The sequence below is a fragment of the Rattus norvegicus genome, chromosome 4 (genome assembly GCF_036323735.1).
Source record: "Rattus norvegicus strain BN/NHsdMcwi chromosome 4, GRCr8, whole genome shotgun sequence".
NCBI classification, from domain to species: Eukaryota; Metazoa; Chordata; class Mammalia; order Rodentia; family Muridae; genus Rattus; species Rattus norvegicus.
In genome coordinates, this window is record NC_086022.1 from 84,601,031 (window position 1) to 84,625,960 (window position 24,930).

The 24,930-nt window shown below is 45.5% G+C and overlaps 1 protein-coding gene across 2 annotated transcripts in view; it reads left to right on the forward strand.

Moving 5' to 3' along the window:
* The window catches only part of Chn2 (chimerin 2), a 259,080-nt gene that overhangs the window by 122,042 nt on the left and 112,108 nt on the right, over positions 1–24,930 (forward strand). Inside the window, exon 2 of one of the 2 annotated variants that reach the window (NM_032084.2) lies at positions 15,764–15,802. In NM_032084.2, the coding sequence (NP_114473.2) occupies positions 15,764–15,802 (39 nt within the window). Of the gene's footprint in view, positions 1–15,763; positions 15,803–23,889; positions 23,983–24,930 lie in introns of those variants that run through there. The other variant, XM_039108464.2, reaches the window with a different exon arrangement.

Sequence of the window (24,930 nt, forward strand, 5' to 3'; positions counted from 1 at the left end):
TTTAAAAATCATTGGAGCTACTTGCTGACTGTCTTCTTAACCCTTTAATTACAGACATGCTGAAGCTGTTTCCCTACCCCTGCCAGGACCTATAAGAAGGCCTCCTTCCTCCCCGCAGGCTTTTGCTCTAGCATTTTTGCATCACGGTGACAAATGCTTGCTGTGCAGAGTGCAACAGAGTCTGGCCTCTTGCAGAGCCACAATGCTCCACTACCGAGTCCAGACTCGTTTCTTTTTCCCATACACCACAGAACACTTCCTGTGCTTGCTGGGTTTTTTGCTCTGTGGTTTGCCTGGCCAGGCATCTGAAGTGTTACTTTTCCATGCGTTTGTTGTCTTAGAAATATTTCCTTTGTGAGAAGTTATTTTTAAAACGACTGATAAACTACAGAGATCGAAACCTAGGAGCCAGGCTAAAACTTAGTCTCAGGAGGTTTTGTGTCTCAGAGCCTACCACCCTCCTAGACAGCCCATTAGGCTCCTCTGCCCCTCTACCTTTATTTGCCTTACTATAGGGAGGCATCAGGATTAGTTGGTGTAATTCTGTAAGCAGTATTCGCCAGAAGATCAAAACTGAGAGAATATACACAAGCATATACATACGTACATACATACATACATACATACATACATACATACATACATACATACACAAACACACACACACACGTACACACGTGTGGGCATGGACACTCATACACACAAATTATCTTCCCACACAGTGGGACTAGTAGTCCAACAATGGTTGCTTACATCCCAGAGAGGCAGAGAATATGGGAGATTTTTCAGACCAAGGAGCTAAACAGCTCAGTCTCAGTTCAAAGCGTCAGGCTTGGAGGCTGAGGAAATAGAGTTTCCTGGTAGCAGTCATCCATAGGCATACCCCAAAGGGAAGAAGAAGGCTTGCACATGTGTGTGGATGCTGCCTACCTCCAAGTCCTTTCCATTTGCACAACCGTCTATTGAATGATGCTACCTATGTTCAGGTGGATCCCCAACCCTCTACTCACTCTCTCACCTGTCAATCCTCTTTGGAAATGCGCCCACAGACACGCGGGTGTGTTCTTGTACCAGTCCTAGATAGATAGCTCTTAATCCTGACAACCTGTCATAAGGTCAACCCATCATAGTTGCTACAGATGACCAGCTACTTGAAAACTTGCAGGGAAAAAAAATCCAGTAACAGGCTTAATACTATAAAGAAAATGTACTCAATTCTCATGATCAAATATGATAAGTCAGCCTTCCTAAGATGACCATTTGGTGACATAGGATTGGCTGCAATTATTCAGATGGATACAAATGAACTAGCCAACTTTGGGCAAGGTACATTCCCCTTGGACCTCGGGTTCTATGCTAAAGAGTAATAGTACAATGCTGCCTACTTCATAATGCTCGGGAGAGCTTGTGTGGGAGGGTTGTGAAGGGCCCACTACAAGGATTTTAGAAGGGAGAAGTCATGGTTTCCGACTCGGAGAGAGCTTGGTGTTTGTACTCAGCTTCACAGCTTACCAAGTACACCTCACCACTTTCAGCCCACTTGCCTACTGAGTAGGATAGTATACCCACGTACAAGCTTGTATCCATCCAGGTATTGCGTATGGAAAACGCCACTATGTAATGACCGCTGTCAGTAGAGAGTAAAGTGTCCAGAACAGCATTGTATCTGCCCAGTGTTATAGATCATTTCAGAAAGATGACCTTGTCTTACAGTTTATTTTCTACACCATTTTCTTGGGTTGGAATGGAGTTCTAATGTAAGAGTGCTTGCTTAGTATGTACAGTGTCCTGGGTTCCAACCCCAGTGCACATACCTGTGTGTGAGCGCGTGTGCACACACGTGTCTTCTTAACCATTAGATTACTCATTTACTTTGTTCTGAGCCCAATTATGTTCTACAAAATAACCAATACACTTGAAGTTATCTTAATTGATGATAGCTTTACTCCCCTGCAGGGGCCACTTAATAAATATATTTAACGGAAACCAATAAATACCACGTAGGTGTAGCCACAATTGCAAGAGTAGAGTGTAATTATAAGCGACCTTTGTAAGGTTCCCTCCTCTCTACCTCCCCCCTTTCCATCGTTTTATTCGTTCATCTTTTCTTTCTCCATTTCCTTTTAATTCAAACGAAATTACAGAGTATATCATAAAGACCAAGTCTCTCTGCCTCCCCTGACCTCAGCTACCCACATCTTCTTTGTAGGCAGACATAGTCTTAGGTTTCCAGAATCTCCTCCATAACTGTTTTGTTTATTGCAAATTCTGGGCCACAAATCTCCAGGGAAGTTGCCACGTGTGACTACCATAGTTGAGTTTATAAAAAAAAAAACATTTTTAAGAATAGGGTAAGAAGTAAAGCATGCCGCCTGGATGCTACTTCAGGGCAGATGAGGGGAATGAAGCCTATCTGGGTGAGGGCTGAAGGAATATGAGTATCCCCCACTATACCGTGAGAGGAGCAGGGGCACGACACCCACTGCTGTCTTGCGACATCCTGTCAGTTTAGGAACAAGAGCTCTGGACCCCAGCTAGGATCCATATATAGAGGATGACTCAGTCCTTCTCAAGCTGGCAAATTCCTCAGTTCTGTTTCCAGCCTGTGAGATGAACTGTGATCTGGCGAGCTTGGGTCAGAGTGAGTGAGAGGCTGCCGATGGGTGCGTGTTCTTGGTATGAATTACTGCAATTATATTAACTACACCAATTTACATGAGTGGTCCATTGTGAGGAATGACTGTGAAAACTCAGAGTCATCTGCTGCCAGTACAGTGGTGAGCTGACAAGCTGGGCCTAGCACAGGTTGAGCGCGCCTTGATGATGAGGCCTGGGAAAGCCATACAGGGTACTTGGTGCCACACAGGGACACAGAAGGCCCTTGAGAAAGAACTGGAGAGGTACGGGGGTGAGGTGAGATGAGGGTATATGAGAGAGGAAGAAGGAGAGAAAAAGGAAGATTGGGAGGGAAAGAGACCACTTCAGTGAGATTCCACATTTAGTTCTAAATGATGGCAGAAAATTGAATAATGTCAGGAATTTGTCTGCTTCTGTGCTATTTTCCATGATATTCAAGCCATGTTGTGTGACTGCAGCAGACTAGAAGGAGTTGCACATCTTAAGGCTCATGGCTGAGCCTTTTGGGAGACTGAGGCCATAGTGTCCCCAGTCAATAGGCTCGAGAGCAAAGCAGATTTGGTTTTAAATTCCACATCCCACCTCCCAAATGGCCATGGGAAAGTGGCTTCACCTTTTTGAAGTTCATTTTGCTCCTCTCTGGGACATAAAGGTATTTACCACTGGGAGGTGCTGGCTCTACCCTTGCACTGCTGCGCCACTGGCCGACACAGCCACCCGCAGCCTCATGTGATGTAAACTAGGGAGTCTCTAAAGGGGATCGGCCGGCTCCATCTTTGGATGGGCAGGTGGATATGGCTGTATCAGCGGGTGGAGAGACAACTTGGGATAATTATAAATATGTAAGGTAATACATGCGTGGAGCCTGTACCAGAGTCTGGAACATGCCATTCTACTGTTGGTGGGAGAACTTTAATTTTCCTATCTTCATCCTTCAGGATCTTTTTACTCTGAATGTGGGTAAAAACAAACAAACAAACAAACCAACAAACAAAACCACATCTTCCCTTGCCTCCTAGTAGCTACAGTACCAGGGCTGTGACTTAACAACTGACTTCATGAGAATTCAGTATGTCATGGCCAGGAGCTAACCTCTTGAGGAAATGAACAAACCAACCAACCAATGAAACAAACAAAGCAAGCAGCCAAACAAACAAAACAGAAACAAACAAAAACAAATACCAAGGAACAAACCGACTAAAAGAGTTTCTCTTCTTCATTCCTACAACATCATGTCTGTCCTGTCACATCCTATCTCATGTTATGATGGTAGGTACAGGTGGCCAGAGGCTGGTTTAGCAAACAGATGCAGTGCTTATTGAGGGAACAGATAGATGAATGGATGGATGGATGGATGGATGGATGGATGGATGGACGGACGAATTGGACACATAGCTGATTCCTGTGTCTGCATTCTGCATCTTGCCTTACTCTCTGCACCCATGTCTACTGTAATGTTTTGTGCCAAGTAGACCATTATGCTCTAGGTAAATATTTGTTAAATGAATAAATGAATGCCCAGAAGGGATTTGGAAGAAAGCCAGGAAGACATTCCTCTGCTGAAAGGAATTTGTAAAGAGGCAGGCAGCTTCTGGAGGGAAGCGGTGAAGGAGAGAGTTCTCCAGGCTAGAGGCCTAAAGGCTGGGAGACTGACTGTCTTTGAAGAAGTAGCAGGAAAGAAAGTCTGTCATGGCAGAGAGGGAAGTCCTACCAGGAATGTAGCTGCACAGGGCTGGGGAAAGTCTACATTTTCCCAGGAGCCACTAAGGGGGAAGAGGCTCCTGGATGCAGGAGAGAACGGGGTGGTTTGGCAAAGGTAATCAAGGTGGCAGCTGAGTTGGTGCTCCTGGACCTCAAGCCCTCACCCCCCTTATTAGTAGGGTTTGTCTCTGTGTCTGCCACAGCTCCCACACATGCGTTCTGTTTTTTCCATTTCCCCTTCATCTCACCACACTGTGGCTTCTATCTACCCCAAGATCATCAACCCTCACCCTCCCACAGCCTCTTGCTACAGTAGCACTGCTTCCCTGCCTGGCCTATCTCACCGGAACAGGCTCTGTCCCTCTTACCACTTCCCCTTCTGAGTGGCTTTGCCTTGTCGTGTCTTCTCTCCTCTCTGGTTGCCCTCTGCTCATTTTCTTCTCACATCCTCCATTGGCTTTGTTCTTGCCGGGCTCTTCAGAGGCCGGTCATGCACTGAGCATTGACCCTCTGTCATCCCTGCGCTTCATTGTCTGCAGCTGCCTCTGCTTGTGGGCTTCCCTTCAGAGATACCCAGGCCCAGGCTCTTGTCTGGACTGCAAGCCTCTCAGACTCGTTCACTCAGCCATCCTGTCACTGCTTCTTTTGGACAGGGGAAAGTGAGGGCCACTGCCATCTGCCATGACTGTTTCTCCCATGATTTTCCCAGCTATAGGAAAGAAGTCACCTCCTTCCCACTGCCAAGGCCATAGAGAATTATCCCTCCTCTGCCAGGCCAGTGGATGCCCCTTTTCTCTGCTTAGAACCAGTTTATCCCAAGCTGTACTCATTTGCTGTGTCAATGTCTGTCAAAATTACTTCCTCCATTTCCACTGATATGGCCGTAGCTCATACTATTCACACGATAGATAGATAGATAGATAGATAGATAGATAGATAGATAGATAGATAGATAGGCAGACAGATGATTGATTGATTGGTTGGTTGGTTGATCTCACTGCCCCTCACCTTCCTTCACCCCCCTCCTCCCTCTCTAACCCTTCCTCACACCCACGCTGGAATAATCTTTGTGGCTAACACACTGGGTGCATCTTTCCTGTTTACCTCTTTCCTCCCTTCAGTGCAAAGAGTATTTAGCTTCTTCTAACTCTTGGTTTTCTGAGTCCTATTTACTTCTCTAAGTTCATCTCTAGTCACCCTGGGGCCCCACCTTCCATATCAGCATCTGCCTTAGCCAGCACACTAGGCCATTTCAGCTCTTGTGGCTTGTCTGGCTTAGGCTATATCTCGGTTTGTGTGTCATGCTTCAGCAGCCTGTCTGTCCAAAAGGTAGTCCTCGTCACTGTAGTGTTTTGTGTCTAGGTGGTTGAGTGACCCTTCAAGCAGGTGCAGTATGCTATAGTATCACAAGCTGGCCTTACTCATCCTTCTCTCTAGGACCCTCATCCTTGTGTTTAAATTATACTCCTCTGTGACTGCTATTGCAGGGTCCTGGGCAGTGCTACTCAAGGTCAGAGGTGACTGGCCCAAGCCTGAGATGGGATAGAATGACCAGGCTAGACCCACCCTCCGAAGTCTGGGGAATAGCATTCTGACCATCCTTCTCACACAGAATGTATGCTGTCTTTCATTAAGACAGCACTTGACTGAGTGCCTGCTGTGTCCTAGCATACAGTAGTCAGGAAATTTCAAATTGTACCATTTGTACCCAACTCAGCGTGGCACCTCTTAGCATGGCTACAAATCTATATCTGAGGTCCACGTCCCCTAGGAGAAGTATCTTTGCCTAAACTCACAAAAGAGACCCAGTAGGCTAAAAGTAACACAGGCAGCATAGAACGAGGTAAAAAGGGCCCTTGCTTTCACTGTGGTGGTCACCGATTAACAGAGATAACTAAGCAGAGACATTCACATGCACACAGTCACACATCCTCAAGAAAGCAAAAGCCCTGGGAGGAATTAGAAAGAGTCTCCCAGACTCTAGAAAGCTGGTCATGTGGCAGTCGGAAGGCAGACACCACATGCATTAACTTGATGCATCCAAGGACCAAGAGGAAAGCCAATGTGGCTGAGCTATAAGAGAAAAGGCAGGCGGATGAGACGAGAAGGAAGGACCACAGCCTCTTGCTGTGCCCTCTCTCCTATGTGCTGGTGCAACCAAACCTGGGCTCCTGGTATTTATTCAGTAAGCCCTTGCTGGATGGAAGGCTCTCAGTAATCCCAGTGCAGCATCAGTGGCCCGAGTCAGGAGCTCCATGTGGCCCCAGTGCCCTCTAGTGACCAGAGACTCCAGCTCGGGGCTCTTTGTGACCTTACTATCTCTGTGTAGTTCATCTTCAGGCCCAGCCTGAGGACCTAGAAAATTCTGGCAAGTTACAGGGGTTTGTCTTCATTAACTCTTCCCTGAATGTGGAGCTCATTCCAGTAAAGCCCCTGAGACAGACAGAGACCATTACAGAAAACTACAACCAGTCGAAAGCATTGCAGAGCTTAGTCCCAACTGATAGGTACATCTACACAATAACTCCCAAGCCTGAGGCTGGGGATCACTGTGAAAGAGGAGGTGCAAAGATGGTAGGAGCCAGAGGAACGGGGAATCTGCTGTGGAACTGGGTTTTCTAGGAACGACCAAAGCTACACCCATAAAGTCTTACCAACAGGACTGCTTAAAACCTGAGGGGAGCAAGGACAACAATAGACATGCTAAGGTAGATGATGGGGAAAGCCCACAGGCCTCACGCCCACACAAAGATCTGCGGGCCACTAAGGAACGCTGAGAGCAATGGTCTTCCTGGGGAAGAGCACACCAGTAGTTATCCAACACCACATGGCCAGCCCAGAAAACATACACCAAAGTGACATCACACACAGACAGAGCAGGTTACATTTAGGAATATATATATATATATATATATATATATATATATATGTGTGTGTGTGTGTGTGTGTGTGTGTGTGTGTGTGTGTGTGTGTGTACGTGTATATATACACATACATGTACATGGATGTAATAACAATTAATAAAAGAGGCCGTGAATTTGAAAGAGAGCAAGGAGTATGTGGAAGGATTTGAGGGAAGAAGGGGAAAGGGGAAATAACGTAATTGGTTTATAATCTCAAAACGAATTGAAAAACAAACAAACAGAAAAACACCTGTTGTGCTTCACAGTGGATGCAAGCCCAAACCTGTTCTTACTCTAGTTTTCTTCCCCCCACCCCCAACCATTTCCAAAGAGAAAGCACAGAAGGTCCCATTTCTCAAGGCAATGCAGAGAACCGGTGCAGGCGGGAAGTGTTAGGGAGAAATCTCTGGACAGTTTCTCGTCTAACGTTTTGCGGCAGTTTATTGGGCCTGGCACCATTTGGCTGCTGTAACAAGACCACTGCTCGGCTGCACAGTGGCCGGACAGGCACCTCAGACCTCGAGAAGGCCGGGAGTCGCAGACGCACTGCAGTGTGTACAGAGGCAGCACCCCACTCCTGCTCTTTGCCTTTGCTTTGGATCCCAACACATTCTGCGCCCATGACTAACCACACTACAAACCCTGCAATGCCTTCTCATCGTGTGGCTGCCCCAGGACTGACTGAAGAACCTGTTTTCACCCAGCTTCCCTGGAAGAAGCCCCACTGCCTCCCATTTGCAAATGTGTGCATCAGTAAATCAAAACTGGCAGTGGAGGGCTGGCATTTGTGAGAGGGGAATGGGGAGGTGGGACCCACCCAACCCTCCTATTTCCCAGACAGATCCCCTGATGCAAATACACAGCTTTATCTGAGACAGTCTCAGGGGAAGGTAGGGCTCCTCCAGCTTCCTTGTTAGATCATTCTCTGGACCAATGCGCCCTCGGCTCCTCATTTCCAAAGCCTGGCATGAGTGTTTCCACCCCTCGTGTCACTCTCCACTGAGCCAGGGGGTGGAAGGTGCTCTCCTGGGTGTTTACAGGGTTCCTCTTCGGCTGTCACTTACCCAGGTAGAACACATGCCATCTTTCGTTTGTCTTCATTAGTCAGCTCCCACATTCCTTACACTTGCTCCTCTGGTGATTCCACCATGATGGCTTCTCCTGTCTTGAGATGCGCAGCCTTCCCACTGCAGCTGACAAAACACCTGGAACTCCTGGATTTTCAGGTCAGGTCACGGCCATGTTTCCAATAGAGCTTCCTGTGTCTCCATCTGGTGCTCTGGAAATACCGTCTTATCTGTTCAGTCTTAGAGGCACCACAGAATAAGATCAGGATTGACACCAGCCTGTGGGGGGGTGGGGAGCTCAGACACCAGCCTGTGGGGGTGTAGGGAGCTCAGCTTTCTTGTACATATTTCTGAGATTTCTAGTTAACACACCTTTTCTATAAACCTTTCTGTAAACAAAAGCTTTTTGAAATAAAAACACATAGACCTTTCACTCATCTGAGTTCCGCTCCTTGAGCAACGCAGGTTTAGTTAAAACATTGTTTCTGTCAGCAAAAGTTTGAAAAGAGCCAGAATGTCTATTATTGGGAAATTGTACAGAAAACGATGATTTGCACCTTAGGAAACTCATACACTGAGACCAAGATTTAGTTATATGAACAAAAAGAAAGATATGCGCATGTGTGTACACCTATATGTGCGTGCACATACACACACACACACACACATACATACACACACACATATAGCTACCTACCTATGAAACGGTGCCCTGAGCTACTGGGAACCATGTAACTGTTGACCCAGCACATAGGAAGCTGAGGTAGGAGAAGTGACTGTTATGAGACATTGCCTTAAAATAAAACAAGAAAAACAGAAAAACAACATTAAAATTCAAATAGCAAACTGTGGAATCATACATTACTATGTAGTTATATATTATATCTCTCTATATAATATACAATAATTTAAAAGTTTGTAGACTTTTATTATAACTACTCACAGAGCAAAAGTTTAAAAAAATCACAAATAAATCTATGAATAGCACATTTTCGCAGAGGTAGGAGAGTTTTAAAATGACACATCTTTATATTATTGCATTTCTCGTCTTGAGCAGTAAGTGCGTATTACTTCTAAGTTTAGTGAGCTCTCAGTACAAGTGTTAGTCTTGCTGTTTACTTCATCTAGAAGTCTGGTGTCTTCTCACACATGCTAAGAGCCTTACGTCCCCCAGGCTGCTTTACATACTGAAGAGCGTTCTCTGGGCTCATCCCAGAATTTGATTTCCCCAAATACCATGATGGTGGTGCCACCTTCAATGTCTAGGTCCTCAGCAGGTATGCCTTCCTCAAGGTCACTTTCAAGTTTTACTTGTATCCTTTGTCCCATTAACCCATTTCCTTCTGTCCTCCAGTTCCCTCCTCTCCTCTTCCTTCTCCTTCCCTCCCCTCCTCCAGTCTCCATTTTCCTCTCCTCTCCTCTCCTCTCCTCTCAACACCCCTCTCTTCTCCTTTCCCCTCTCCTGTCTTCTTCCCCTCCCCTTTTCCCTCCCCTCCCCTTCTATTCCCCATCCATATTCAGAATATTATTCACACTCTTTATAGATGATTTTATTTGGCCCTGTAACCTATTTTTTTAAGGCTTGGATCATTTTCTAAGCATCCATATATTTTTCCCACTTTATCCCATTTAACTGAGAGGAGCTAGCTGCTGCCCAGTCTGTCTAGGATGATTGATTCATGCTTCTGTCACACGGTTTTTACAAGCTGGGCCAGGGTAGCATGCATGGCTCTGCGCTCTCCTTCTGTTGCCCCTCCTTCCTCATCAGTACCAATGCTGTCTGTGTTAAGTAAGAACTGGTTCTGTTTGTTTTGTTATAGCAGCTCCTTCCTGAGGTGATGCCTTATTTAGGCAGTGCATTAAAAGCAAGACAAACAAACAACAACAACAACACAAACAAAAAACCCAGCAACAAAAAGCCTAGCACACCTACAAATTTATTTCCCATTCCTTTTTATTTTTATACAAGCAATATGAACAGACAATTACAAGATGCAGGTAAGCAGTCAGAGGAAGAGTAGGATTGCCCATTCAGTACCAGGTCTAATGGTGATTTGTGTTTCTGGTATAGGGGTTTGTTTGTTTGTTTATTCCTGGGGTGGTGGCCCAGTCAACAAGCAAAAGGATCTGAGCTCAATTCCTAGAACTCAAATCTTTAGAAAGCCAGGCATCGTAACCCACATTTACCATCTCAGCTCTGGGGAAGCAGAGACAAGAAGGTCCCTGGAGCTGTCTGTCCAGCCAGCCTTACCTACTTGGTTAGCTTCAGACCAGTGAGAAATGGTCTCAAACCCAAGGTAGATAATCACCAAAGGAACAGCACTCAAAGGTGACCCCATTTTCCACAGTACATGCATACATATACACCCATACACATGTCCACTCACATGAACGTGCATGTACTATGTACATGCATACACACACATTCACACAGAGACGCAAACTCACACACACTGGAATACTAGACCAAGAGGTGGTAAATCATGTCTATAATCTCAGAATCTAAAGCAGAAAAATTCCTATGAGTTCTGATAGGCAGTCTACAGACTAGAATGGTATCTCAAAAGGAGAGCAAGATCCTCTCCGTGATAAGAAATTGATTGCTTTATTAGTCACAGTGTGGCAGGATGTTTTCCTGGTTTAAAGGGAATGGTAGCTTTAAGAGTAGAGTTTACAAAGCATAGAGTTTGCTTTGTAGTCAAGAAAAGCATTTCATTTTAGTTATTCTCATACTTTGTCCCATATTCATTCTTTACTTTCTGGTTTTCAGGATCTTTGTCCGTTCTAGCGTGTGCTTGATGTGTGTTTTGTTGGGGGCAGAGAGCATGCTTGTGCCATGAACATCAGAGGACAACCTTTGGTCGGTCCTCACTTTCCACCTTGTTTGATATGAAATCTCGTGTCCAACCTTTCATAACCCAGGCTGGTTGGCCTCGAGCATCTGGGGATTCTCCTGGCTCCTGGCTCCTGTCTTGCTACCACATCCAGCTTCATGTGGGTTCTAGAATTCTGAACTCTAAGCCTTTATCCACTGAGCCTTCTCCTTGGCCCCTTTACTTTTTTCCTACTCTTTCTTTGCTTGTCTTGGTCGCTTCTCTGGCTGTACTGATCGGGAGCAGGGATCTTTTCTCTTTACAGACTAATATTTTAATACACATGAAAATATTCCCATACACATTGCCACAGTGCTTTATGCTGGGGCACATTCTCACTGACTTTTGATAGGTTGAAGAACTGAGTCCCAGAAAGAACAGATAACCTGCCCAAGGTCTCCCAGTGAAGGGCAGAGGTGGGCAGAATCTAGGCAGCCTCACCCAGGGGCTTTGCCTGGACCTCAGCATGGGGAGTACACACAGAACCAGGATGGTCCTGCCATGACCCAGTGGACAGTTTTGTACTTTTTTTTCCAAGCTTCACAAAAATCAAAATATAAATCTGTAACATGAAAATATCATTTTCTTCATTTCAATATATGTAGGTTCAAAGGGCCTGCCCGGGAAGAATGACAGATAAATGAATCTAGGTCCTGAAAACCAGCGCTCACTCTGCCCCTCACCTGCTTTGACCTTGAGGAAGCCATTGCATACCTCTGTGTCTCCTTTCACCCATTTGCCAAGTAATGAGGGAAAACTAAATGACCTCGGGGGCCTACTCCAAACTTTAAAGGGAAAGTGGGACTCCAGATGTAGCTGCGTTGGTAAAATGCATATTATCTAGCAATATAGGAAGCACAGGTTTGATCCCCAACCCCACATGATCCTAGAGAGGTAGTAAAAATCAGTAATCCCAGCAGTAGCAGGAAGATTCAAAGTTCCAGGTCATGCTCGACTACATAACAGCTTCACGAGATTCCTGAGAACGCCGCGTATCTGGGAAAGGAAGAAAGAGACAAGAGTGGAAAGTGTCAGCTGATTTAAGAGTGAACGCCGTCATCGAGGAGTGAAGTAAACCGTGGAAACGTATTGGGTACAGCTGGTGCAAATAGCTCTCTTGTTAGTGAGGTGGTGTTGGAAGCAACTAAAGATTTGTTATGACATATTAAAATTATTATGTGCGCTGTCCCTCGACCGGAGACTCTGAGCAGTGTACTGCCGTGGCTTGTGGAATGTGTCTCAAAGGCCAGGTAATTACAGTCGTTCCACTGAGGCGTGACAAATGGCCTCTCGATTTGAAGTCCTCTATGGGAAAGAAGAAGCTTCCATGACAACAGCCCTGGAACTTAATTACAGGCCCCAGGACTGAGAAAATGGAGACAGTCAATGGCTGCTGTGGAGAGAGCGAAGACAATAGCTGTGAGCCACCTGGTAAGAATCCGGACATGGTGACATCACAGTGACAAGTAATAGCAGCCCACTGCCATCAGGGGACTTTACTCGAGCACGGTTCTCCCTTGGGAGCATCATATGGTCACTTTTTAAGTTAATCCCCCTCAAACACTAGGACATGGTGTAAGAGGCAAGGCTGCTTCATGCCACTCAGAAGTGCTTGTCTGGAGACGGCTTTGCACCCTGAGAGATCATTTATAATTTTTTTTTGAGATAGTGTCTCACTGTATAGCTCTGGCTGGCCTGGAGTTCAGTCTACAGATCAAGTCAGCCTGGACACACAGATACCCTCAGCTGCCTCTACCTCCTGAGTGCGGGGACGATAGGCTTATATCACCTCTCCTGGCCTCATAAATGTATTTATACATTTATTTAAGATGTTTTTGATTTGGGTTTGGGGGTGGCCACTGAGCTCGCCCGTGTTTCTCTGGCATGTTTCTGAAGGCCTGGAATAAGCCAGGTACCTTTCTAAGGCCTGCTGATGCCAAGTGAGACAATGTTCCTGCTTTAATGGAGTTTGACAAACAGTGGGGCGAGACCCAGTCATAAAAAAAGCAATCAATAAACAATCTCTATGGTAATAGAGGCTATGTAGAAAATCAAGCTGTGTGATATGAGAGGGACTGGGTTAAGGGCAAGTCCCACAGGAGGTGACATTTGGGCTGAGCCCTACATGATGGGGCAAATGAGCCATGCCAAGGCCTATTAGTGAGCGTTTTATGACGATCGTCCACAGAGAAAAGGCAGGGACTCGGAAAGGCATTCCTTGTTCTAAGAACACAGAGGCTGGTGTCACCGGGTGAGATGTGGGAAGCGCATGCAGTGGACTCCGAGAAGGCAGGTTCCATACAGAGCAGGCGGCAGTGAAGTGTACACATGGGAAGATGTTAGCGGGTTCCGGCCAGGGGCTGTTGAGATCCTTAGTTTCTTTGGGAAGCTTTTTTATCTCTGAGCTGTTTTGACATCAGGAAGCAAGTGCAAAGGAGAAATGTTTACTGAGCAAGTCAGGCAGCCAGAGTGAAAGTTAATGGGGAGGCTGTGCCCGGTGAAACGCCATACTGAGTTGTTCTCAGGACAGGCCTGTCATGGATAGTGTGGTTGTCTAATAGAAACTGACGTGAGCAAATCGAAGCCACACCCAGGACTGTATCCCCATGGGAGCTACTTCCCCTGCCTCTGAACCTCCCTCAATCTACAGAAAGTAGTGCTTGGGTACTGAATAATCTTGACCACACCTAGCCTGGGGGTGTACTGACTTCATAGAATAATCCCTCTTGAAATGGTAAGATGTTGCTGGTACACAGATTTCTCCCTACCTATAATGTCTGAGGTAGTGTCTAGGGATTTAATTTCTGTATAATGTATGTGTCTGTATGTGTTTCTATGTATGTGTGAATGCTCAAACATGTGTACACCCTTGCCTGTACTGTTTTTTACTTATCTTTGAAAAGTATGTTTGGAGGTGATTTCCACATTTGAGTATATATAGGGACTGACTTTTCTGGTGAAGAGGTGTGGGATGGGTGGTTTAAGAATTTTATTGAAAAGTCAGCAAGTTGGTTTATTTGATTTAGAAAGTATTTTATAAACATTCATGCTGATATTTAACATTGACTTATTGTACAAATGGGGTGAAATGAACTAGCTACTTAGGTTAATAGCTTACTATTATGAAACACTGTTCTCTTACTTGGTATTAAAAGTTAATGCCAGCAGACTGTGGGGACAGCCCAGAGGTTGGGGCAGTGGTTACTCCTGCAGAGGCCTTGGGTTCAATTCCCAGCATTGTATGGCGGCTCACAGCCATCCATAACTGGGGGATAGACACCCTCTTCTGACCTCTGTAGGCACCGGACACATAGGTGATGCACATGCCTACATTCAGGCAACAGTCACATGCATAAAATAAATAAATATGGAACAAACTTCTAAAGAGTCAATGCCAGTGTTTGCTCACAAGACAAACTGTACTCTCCCGTACCCCATTTCTAAAGGGTACACAATGACCTTTGAGCCCCAAGAGGTGACCGGCCAAAGGAAAAAGATATTCGTTGTAAAATTAAATTGATTTAAATTAAACAAGCATAAGTGATTTGGAGGGAAGTTTATCACTTTGGAGTCAGTGTAGATCAATAGCACATTTTTCCTCAGGGTGAAAAACTTTCTCAGATAGTGATTTCCTTCCAAAATTAGGAAAATCCTAACAGGGCAAAAGCCTAAGGACGAGGAAGGGACAGGGCAGCTATGGTTGGGCATGAGGAGCGCCCAACAGAGCTTGTTTACCTAAAGGCGCTGAATTAGAGAACTCAAGCTTCCTTCAGAGCCACAAGTAACCTGGGACAAAGTCTCCTCCCGCAGCTGTTTAGGCTGGCATGGGTTTTCTTAAGCTCAGAGTTGTGAGCTTAAAGGCTGCTAACTGTGGGGGAGAGCAGGCTCAGCCATCCACCACAGGCCAGGAGCTGTAGGAGCAGTTGCTTCCCGATGCCCGCTTCTGAGGGAGAAGAGGAACAACTTCACCCTCTCCTGTGACTCCTTCACCTGACACTTGCAATTGCCGGGCAGTCTGGAAATGGTCTTAAGTCGCATGCTGGGGTTAATTCAAGGAACCAATGAGATCTCAATAGTGCCATCAGTGTCTCCGCTGTCAGGCCCAGGGCCTTAGGGGTTTAGTGGCTTTGGCGGCACAACTTTCCACTTCTAATATTGTGTGCTTGCCACTTTGTATCCTGCCCTCGAGTCTTAATAAATGGACTCAAGTTCTGGCTGGAAGCTGAGAGATAAATTATGTGTTTCTTATGCCAAGTTGAGTAAATACATTTGAAAGGATCACTAGAGAGTACAATTGAGTTAATTACTTAATTCATTTTTTTTTTATTTACTGGACTCTGAAAACTGTTAAAACGGTTTATGCTGTCATAGAAGTTATCCAAAGAGACTGTTGATGGGTCCACAAGTGGTCCGTGCACGTTCCGCCTCTACGCCTGGGACTATTCTTTTCCTGAGTGGACAGACCCCTGGGGCTGGATGTGAGTCCAGCTGACAGGCTGTCCCTCCTCCAGGGAAGACATGGGCTGGCAGGTTGACATGCAGTCTGATGTGATCTCTCTCTCTCTCTCTGTCTTCATTCTAGATGCTGAGGAATACCAGCCTCCAATATGGAAATCATACTGTGAGTACCAACACTGCAAAAAACCGCTGCGAGTCTTTAATGGCCTGCCTTCTTGAAGGGCCCTTGCTGGGGGTGTAGTGCACACGAGCCGTCTCATAAGCAGCACTCCTGCCCAATCAGAGGACTTCTCTTCATCGAGGAGAGGGTTATCTCTGTCAGTCTCTGTCAGAGAGGGATTAACTCTGCACTTGTCCCCCATCCAAAATCTGCAGCAACCACTGACCCTTGTGAGCCATTTTGGGAATGTTCCAGAAGAGAGGGGGGCCTTCTGACGTTCGGTCTGGGGGCGTATTCTCATTTTTGTGCGTTGGGCAGCGAGGGCGAATGTATTGACTTGTGTGAATTATGCTCTTTGCTCGTCACCCCAGGGCTGTAATAGCATTTGACATGAACTGCTGAAAAATGAACATACAGTGTTCACTCGGAGTGACTTTTGAGACACATAGATCATGTGTGAGCTTGGGCCACCCAGCAGTTCCTGTCAGGAAGGCGGTAATGGCTATTACCTCCAACCCTCTTTCTCTCTCTCTGGCATCGGTTGTCTGGCCCAGTATTCTCTGTTAGAAGAAAGAGCAGCATGGAGCGGCACCATGGCCGGGGCGGGCGCTCCTCTAGGCTCACTGCTAGGAAACAGTCTTAAGTGTTGATGCTGTCTTGCTGCTGCTGCCCACTGAGGACCCGCCCTGGCCTTGGCTAATGCTCAGGTTCTAACCACACCCCTGACAAACAGGCACCACTGCTGTCTTTCCCTCCTTTCTAAGGGAACCACAGTTTAACAAGGGCAGCAGCTTCTCCAAAAGGGCTGGGTGGCATGTAGACGTAAGATCCCGGTGTCCAGAGGCAAGCCAGTACTTAGCCCGCAGGCAAGCACTCAAGACTCCTTTTCTACTTGTTTAAAAAAGGGAAACTGAGCACGGTGGCATATATCTGTCATCCCAGCACCTTGGAGGTAGAGGCAGGTAGGCTTCTTTGAGTTTAAGGCCAGTCTTGTTTACACAGTGAGTTCTAGAACAGCCAGGTCTCCATGATTGGACCCTGTTTCGAAAATTACAGTCTCAGGTTTTCCATGTACCTGTCTGTCTGCTTATCACGGTAGTCATTTGTCACATAATGGCACCTCCACCAAAGACGGACCTATGACATCATGTACCATCAGCGTGGACCTGTAGCACATGTGTCTGCTAGACTGTACCATCTGGGTTTATATAAGTATATCCTGATGTTTGCATGAGCACACATCGCCTAACAAACATTTCTCAGCATGTATTTCTATCATAAATCGGTAAGAGTGTATTGTATTATACATACACATGTATGCACGTATTTGCTATAATCGTATAGAGATGCACAAAACCGAACATTCGTGGGTCTCAGGAAATGCCTCAGACAGCATACTGCTTGCTTCACAGGCATACGAACTTGAATTCAGAACCCAGTACCTATGTAAAATACTATTGTGCATGGCTCTAATCCTAGCACCAGGGTGGAGACAGGAAGATTCTTAGGGCCTGCCGGGCAGCCAGTCTAGCCTAATCAGTGGGCTCTAAGTGCACTTAAACTCTGACTCATAAAAAAAAAAAAAAGTAAGTTGATATTGACCTCTGACCTCTATACACATGCATCCACATTACACACACATACCATACACATAAACCATATGTTAATCTGAGAGTATGAATTTCCCATAATACACAAACTAGCCCCTACCTCATAGCACAGTCTACCTCCCCTTCCTGACGTGTGCTTTCTGTCAGTATGTAAGACATATATATGCCTCTCATGTTTAAAAATTTAAAAACTGTGCCAGCTACCGAGGCCTTTGTCACTTTTTTGTCTAACGGATTTGATTGCCCTTGGCACTCTCCAGCTTAGTTCTCCTCACAGATATACAGCCCTCATTTCTCTGTGCAGGCTCGTGTGGGGCCACCTCATTCTTTATTCGTGAGTCTGCTCTCCCAGCTGTGAAGTTAGGGGCTGTGTGCGTCTCTAAGGACCCTTTCCAATCTAGGGATCTACTTTCCCATCTTCGATTTTAAAAGACAGTGCTAATGACTTAGTAATTGGATGTGTTTGTTTGTTTGTTTCCTAATGGAGTGTGAAGTACTCTGACAGTAAATCAACAAAATATCCCTAGGAAGAAATGCCCGCCGCTCCCTGCCTTCCTGGGCATTGCACATGGCCATGCGTACATTAACCACCCAATAAATATTGTCGAGCAAATGCCACTACTGGGAGTGAACTGAAATACAAGTCATCGGCTCAAATTCCTCTCCTCTTTTTCTAAGTGACCTTGGGCCACCTAATTTATTTCTTAAAAGCACTTTTATTATCCTAAGGAAGCTAGAGAGAGCATCGCAAACTACATATCCACAATATCAATTTTACCATAGTCTATTAGGTTGAAATTTTACTTTTAGATCTAAAATCGTAAAACCTTATTTGCAGGAGATAGTTTGAGCTATTTAATACAAACTTTAATGGTGTACACAAAGTGATGTGTTTATAAAAAAAGATATAGAGAAGGGGGATATGTTTTATGGATTTGTGGTGAAGTGTGGGGAAGGGGGTGCCTCGGTGGGCCCATGCTGAGGCATCCCTTCCCTCTGAGGGAAGTCACATGACGGTATAGTATAGAATAGTTTGTTCAGGGCATGGGGAAGGGAGTTGAGAAGGTAGTAGAGACAGAGAAAGTCAGAGAAAGAGACGGGGGAGGGAAGGAGGGAGAGGGGAGGGAGGAAAGGGGAGGGGAGGGGAGGGGAGGGGAGAGGAGAGGAGAGGAGAGGAGTAGAGACAGGCCATAAGCACATGGAGAGAGATGGGGGAAGGGAATGGGGAGAGAGGGGGAGCAGGAAGGTAAGAGCAAGAGAGAGGAGGGGGTAAGTAGCCCCTGTTATAGTGAGTCAGGCATACCTGGCTGTTGCCAGGTAACTGTGGGGCGGAGTTTAGACAAAATGCTAATACAAAGTTCTTTATTACATCAGACAATTAGGCATTTGTTATCGGGAGCCCCCAAGTTAATGAATTTATAAAAATGAAGGACATATCACAGACAGGATACCAAAGCCACATTGATCAAAGCCTTGCAGAACATCTCTAAAAAGAGATGGGTGGGCACTGTGGATCCGGGCATTCTTTGTAGATGTTGGTCCCCTTGTGAACCACCTCCTGTTATGTGGTTGTCAGGCCCGCGCTGCACCATCAGACTCTCGGCTGCACCATCAGACTCTCGGTATTACCATCACTGAAGCAGCCAGCATCGTCTGGTGCTTCTCGTGGTAAATACTAAAAATCAACAATGAAGGTAACGTGGCCCACATCCACCTGCAACTTACAGACAGGCTGGTGAGAGAGACAAGACACAAACCCACAGTCTGGAAACAATGAAAGCTTGGCCTTGGTTTTCAGTGGCTCTCATTTGCCACCGCTTTCACCTGTCTGATGCAGCTGAGAAGCATCGGACTCAGTTTTGATGTCATTCCTCACAAAAGCTTCGCCTAGGCCTGACTACCGACTTTAAAAACCTAGTCTTTGTTTTATCGCTGATTGTAACTGTAAAGCCCAACCAACTCCATTTCTGAAGAAACTCCATTTTGCGCAAGACCAGGGGCTAAACTCCAATTCCAGGAAGGAATTCAGAGAGCCCTCCTGAGCAAACATCCTATGGCAACCCGTCACCCTTAGCAACAGCCAGTCAGGCTGTGATAGCAGGGTCAAGGTTCATATAGATAACCTAAGACATCCTACAGAGAATAGCTAGCTTAGCCATCCTGCTCGTCAGGTGGTTTTGTCCCCGTGTTTGGTTCCCGCAGAGTACACCAGAAATGCAGTTTTTAAAATATTTACTTGTTAACCCATATGGAAACCCCCGAGTTTGCTATAACCACAATAGAAACCCTGAACCCCTAGACTCAGGGCCTCACTCTACACCACTGCGACAGTGAGAGTGTGAGAGACCTTGCTGGTGAGCTCGTAATAAAGAGCCTTATGTGGTCTACGTTGCAACTGGCTCCTCAGTGGTCTTAGGGTACCTGCAGCTTGGCCATAACATAATGTTCTTGGTTGCAAGTTAACAGAATATTCCAGGCAGTCACACAGACTGACTTTAAGAATACCAGAGGCTCCAGCTTTGGGCATGTTCCGTTATGACCCTCTCCATCCCCTGTTGTTGTTGTTTTGTTATATTATTATTATTATTATTATTATTATTACTATTACTATTACTATTATTATTTTCTACTTTTCTACAGCTGGATTTTAATATGTTCTTCCCATGTCATTTCCAGTCAGACCCAATACCACCAAGGGTATTGGCACTGCTTTCAGAAACATCAGGCAAAGAGACTGCCCGTTTATTAGCGCTTCATGACAGAACATCAGAATTAAACTTCAGCCCTCATTGACCTCATTTCCCTATTCCTGACTTCATCTCTGTGGGCAAGGTGTTGGTAACTGCTAACTTTCCAAAACCGACCAGCATCAACTTCTGAATCAATCCTGTAGAAAACATGACCAGAAAATGTAGAGAAACACCGAAAGGGGGAAGAAGCACACAGGCGCTGTGGAGATAGCCATGAATAGCAGGTGTGCACACTTGCAGTAAGGATCTTTAGAAATCTTCTTTTCCAGTTGTGTAAGGATGGCTTTCCTTCATTCAGTCGTTCATGCACTCAGCGCATATTAAGGCCCTGCCTGAAGTCAGTGTCCTAGGAGCTGAGGAGCCACAAGGATACATACGACCAGGACTTGACTGGAGAAAGCCCGATGTCACCTGATGGCCCCAAATTTCTGCTCTTTCCACTGCCCTGTGGGATTAGAAGATCTTGCTATCCTCTTAGAGACTATCCTCTTAGAGACAAACACTGTCATCATTTGCTTAGCTATGTCCTTGGAATGATCTTATCCCTAAACACCATACATCTGGAGCTCAACTTCTAAGACCAACCCCCCAAACCACAGGCAAAGTCACTGAGGAAGTGTTGGAGTTAATGGCCTAAAAGAATTGTCACTTTTGAATTCACTTAAAATAACAAGGAAGCCACATTTGAATATTAAGTCAGGAGTGTGTGAAATGTGAGAGTGGAGCTGACAGGTTCAGAAGCCAACCGTTATGGAACTATTCTGAGACTTTCTTTAGTGAGAGGCCAAAAGCAGCCATGCAGTTGATGATGGAATGACAGCTCTCCCAGGAGCCCTCCTCCAGTGGGAGGTCAGGTACTCAGAGCCTGTGCCACTTTTTCTAAATAGGAGCTGGGAACCTCCCACCCTTGATCTGTAGAACTGCCACAGTCAAATCACCTGACAGGAATATGAGAGTAGTTGTTCTTTGATCCTATCCCAATCTGGAAGTCATAAAAGTAGCATGTCTACAATTTGTCAAACCCCATAGATCTTTCTTATGTTCACAGATACCTGACTGCCTGCTTTGGGGGCCCCACAAGCCTTGTCTTTGTGTTACCATGGTGCCATTGGCCAGGCAGTGAATCTTAAGATAATATTGTATTAGCAAGGCAAAGCCTTCACATAGTAGCTAGAGGGGAGGTTGGAACCAGAAAGTCATCTACTGTACCAGTAACCTGCTGCTCACAGCTGGGGAAGACAAAGGCAGTAGCCAGGGTGGAATGCTTATCCATTATCCACTGGCTGGATGCAGTCCTTTAGAAGGGAGTGGACTGCAGAGCCCAATCGGAGGGCTAGGCTCCATCCATCTCAGTCCTAGGAACTGAAGGGTTTGAGTGGGTTCAGCACTGCGCATGCATGAGCTTTCCCATGTTGCCCACAGGAACATGTTGATTTATCCCTATGTTGATTGAGAAGGTGAGTCAACTTTTGTTAAGAACGAATACAATGTTAGCTTTCTCAGTCCTTAGATTTCAAGGGGAGTGAGGTATCCCCTTCACTATCTCCACACTCCTTAGCGACCTCCACCCCTGCCAAACAGGTTGGCAAAGTGGGAGAATTTTCTCCTGTGCTGGAGAAGGTCCCTGGCTAGGGAGGGCTTCCAGTATACATGAGACATCGCTGCAGAAGCAGATGCTACCATGTCACCTCTCTGCTTGTAGAATCACCTTAAAAGTGGCATTCATTCTTGCATTTTGCTTGGGGAGCATGTTTGTTGAGTTAAATCAGAAAGTGACACTTTCAGATGTTGTGACATATTTCATACCTTAAAGGTGCCTCAGAGAATTATGTGTGTATGTGTGTGTGTGTGTGTGTGGTGTGTGTGTGTGTGTGTGTGTGTGTGTGTGTGTGTGTGTGTGTGTTTGATTAGCTAGCCCTTCAAAGGCCTACTGGAAGCTAAGGTAGGAAATTGCCTGGCTTTAGTTTGGCTCTCATGTCAGCATCAGGAGAGATAGACACAAGACCCAAGTGGTATATTGGCTTCCCTTCCATTTTGGCAAACTCCACTGCTCAGAGAGCATAGACCAAGCCTTAGGAGTCTGAAGACCTTCTGGCTGAGAAAAGTGCCACCAGTTAATGGTGTCTGTTATTAGGGGCCAGAAAGGGAGGTGGCTGCCTGACTTATTTGCGTCAGGAGCCTTTCCCACCTCCTCTTCCAAACTATCCCTGGAGCATCTGTTCCCAGGTGTGGCTGTCAAACCTGCATTTCTCTATGCTTAAGTGATCCAGAGGGTGAGTTTATGGAATCGGAGCTGCTGACATGAAGTACACTGTCCAGAGTGCACCATGCCTATGCCCTTCAGCTCCACCAACAGCGCCCCTTCTCATTCAGGTTCCTCCTCCCCTCAGTCCACCATCTCGCACACTTTCACAAACTCTGCTGCATGTGAATAAACCACTATCTTCCCACCTCCCTACTTCCCAGTGGCCCCTGCCTGGTCTCCCCTTTGGTGAGGTGAAGATAATACCTCCACCCTGGATGTGCTCTAGAATCTTCTGGGAAGGTCTAGGAAAAAAGATTTTGAAGGCTCCTTCTGGATTCATGGAGTGGATTGTGCCAGGAATAGAGACTAGGAATCTATATTTTTATGACAGCTTCCAGTAAATTCTAATGGGATCAGATCCATATGGGACTTTTCCAGCAACTGTGCTAGAAAGCGATTGACTTTGGGCCTGGATATCCAGATTTGAGACTTGATTTAGTCCGACTGTCTGTGGGACTTTCAGTGTCTTCAAAATGAGCCATAGCTTCATTAGCACAAGTAAGTCCTGGAGGAATTTTTTCAGAAGAGTCAGTGAGAACATGCCACTTACATGTTACAACAAGTTCCTAGCCATGACAGTGCCCTCGTTTGCTTTCTGTTGCTGTGATAAACACCATGACCAAAAGCGATTTGGGAAGGAAAGGGTTTATTTAACTTCTATTCACATTCCATCACTAAGGAAGTTGGGGTTGGAACTCAAGGCAGGAACTAAAGCGGAGACCATGGAAGAATGCTGCTTACTAGTTTGCTCTCCATGGATCCCTGACCTGCTTTCTTCTATACCCCAAGACCACTTGCCCAAGGGTAGTACCAGTGGGCTGGATCCTCCCATATCAATCATTAATCAACAACGACTAAGAAATACCTCAAAAGATGTTCATCATCCCTAGCAATTAGGTAAATGCAAATCAAAACAACTTTGAGATTTTGTTTTACTCCAGGAAGAATGGCAAGATAAACAAGGCAGTGGACAAAAGATGAGGGGAAGAAGACCCTTTACTCATTGTTGGTGAGATCGTACACGTGTCCAGTCACCCTGGAAATCAGTGTGGCGAAGTCTCAGAAAGCCAAAATTAAATGTATCACACGACCCAGGTATACCAGTCCTTGGCATATGCCAAGAGGACTGGATGACCTATACCACAGATGGTGGCTCAGCCATGTTCATGGTTGTTACATTCGCAATAGCAAATTGGAGCCACCTGAACACTCTATAACCAGTGCAACAGATGGATAGAAAAGGAAAACGTGGTACGTGAACGCTATGGAATATGATCCAGCCATAAAAGTGAACTTCTGAACTTTGCAAGTAAACTAGAATAGATCATGTTGAAATAGAATAGAATAGAATAGAATAGAATAGAATAGAATAGAATAGAATAGAATAGAATAGAATAGAATAGAATAGAATAGAATGAACAGAACAGAACAGAAACTGGAATAGATCATACTGAGTGATTTCACACCCAGAAAAATAAGGCTCTCTCTCATCTGAGGGTCCTAGTTAAATCTTCAGATGTGAGTATGTAGTTTGTAGTAACTGCAGAAACCAGGAAAATAAAAAGGGACCACCACAGGGTTGGAGCTGAGGGAACAATAGAAAGGGGAATAACAGGGTAAAAGTGATGTGATCAGGAAAATGGGAAAATGGGAGGCTGTAATTAGGGAGAAGGAGCGGGATAGATATAGAAGGAATTGATAAAATAGGCATGTCTAAAAAAAGCATAAGGAATCATGCTATTAACTATCTACTTAAAATGTATTTATGATACATGTAGCCCTCTGTATAAATAGACATTTATTGTTTAAATTAAATGTTCCCATCTGGACTGAATGCTCCCCTTAAGGTCCATAGACTAGCAACAGCAGCAAAAATAATACCAGGCATGAGAAGCTCTCTTTTGGGTTGTTAAGGGTTGTCCAAAAGACATTAAAATATTATGGAAGATTGCTATTGTACTTGGTTGCCCTTCAGAGGCGGAAGTAAGTCTGGATTGCTGAAGATGCCATCCACCTTGGACACAGAGCACAGAGACTCTGGAGATGGAGCTGACCCAAAAGCACTAGAAGACAAGGTGTCATGCAAGTTCCAGAGGGAAATAACCAATAATCCTACCCCATTATGACATCTATAGACCACAGCAATGGCCAGCATGACAGACTAGTAACCCTAAGAGTCAGCAGTGGCATGCATAACTTGGTGGTGGCCAATACCTTTCTAATTGGACTTAAGATCACTCAACAAGTGGGAAGTCGTGTGTGGTGCTGGAAACCTAGCCAACTACCCAGGGAAGTCATGGATCTTGGAGGAGAACCTTCAACTGTCACTTTACTAAATTGGCATAATCCTTAGCTTCCTTCTAAATGTCTGTCCTTATAGCCACAGATGAGTGGGGTCCTCACCTCTCATCAAACAAATCTTTCTTTGCAACAGAAGGAGACCATTGCAGAAAACTATAACCAGTC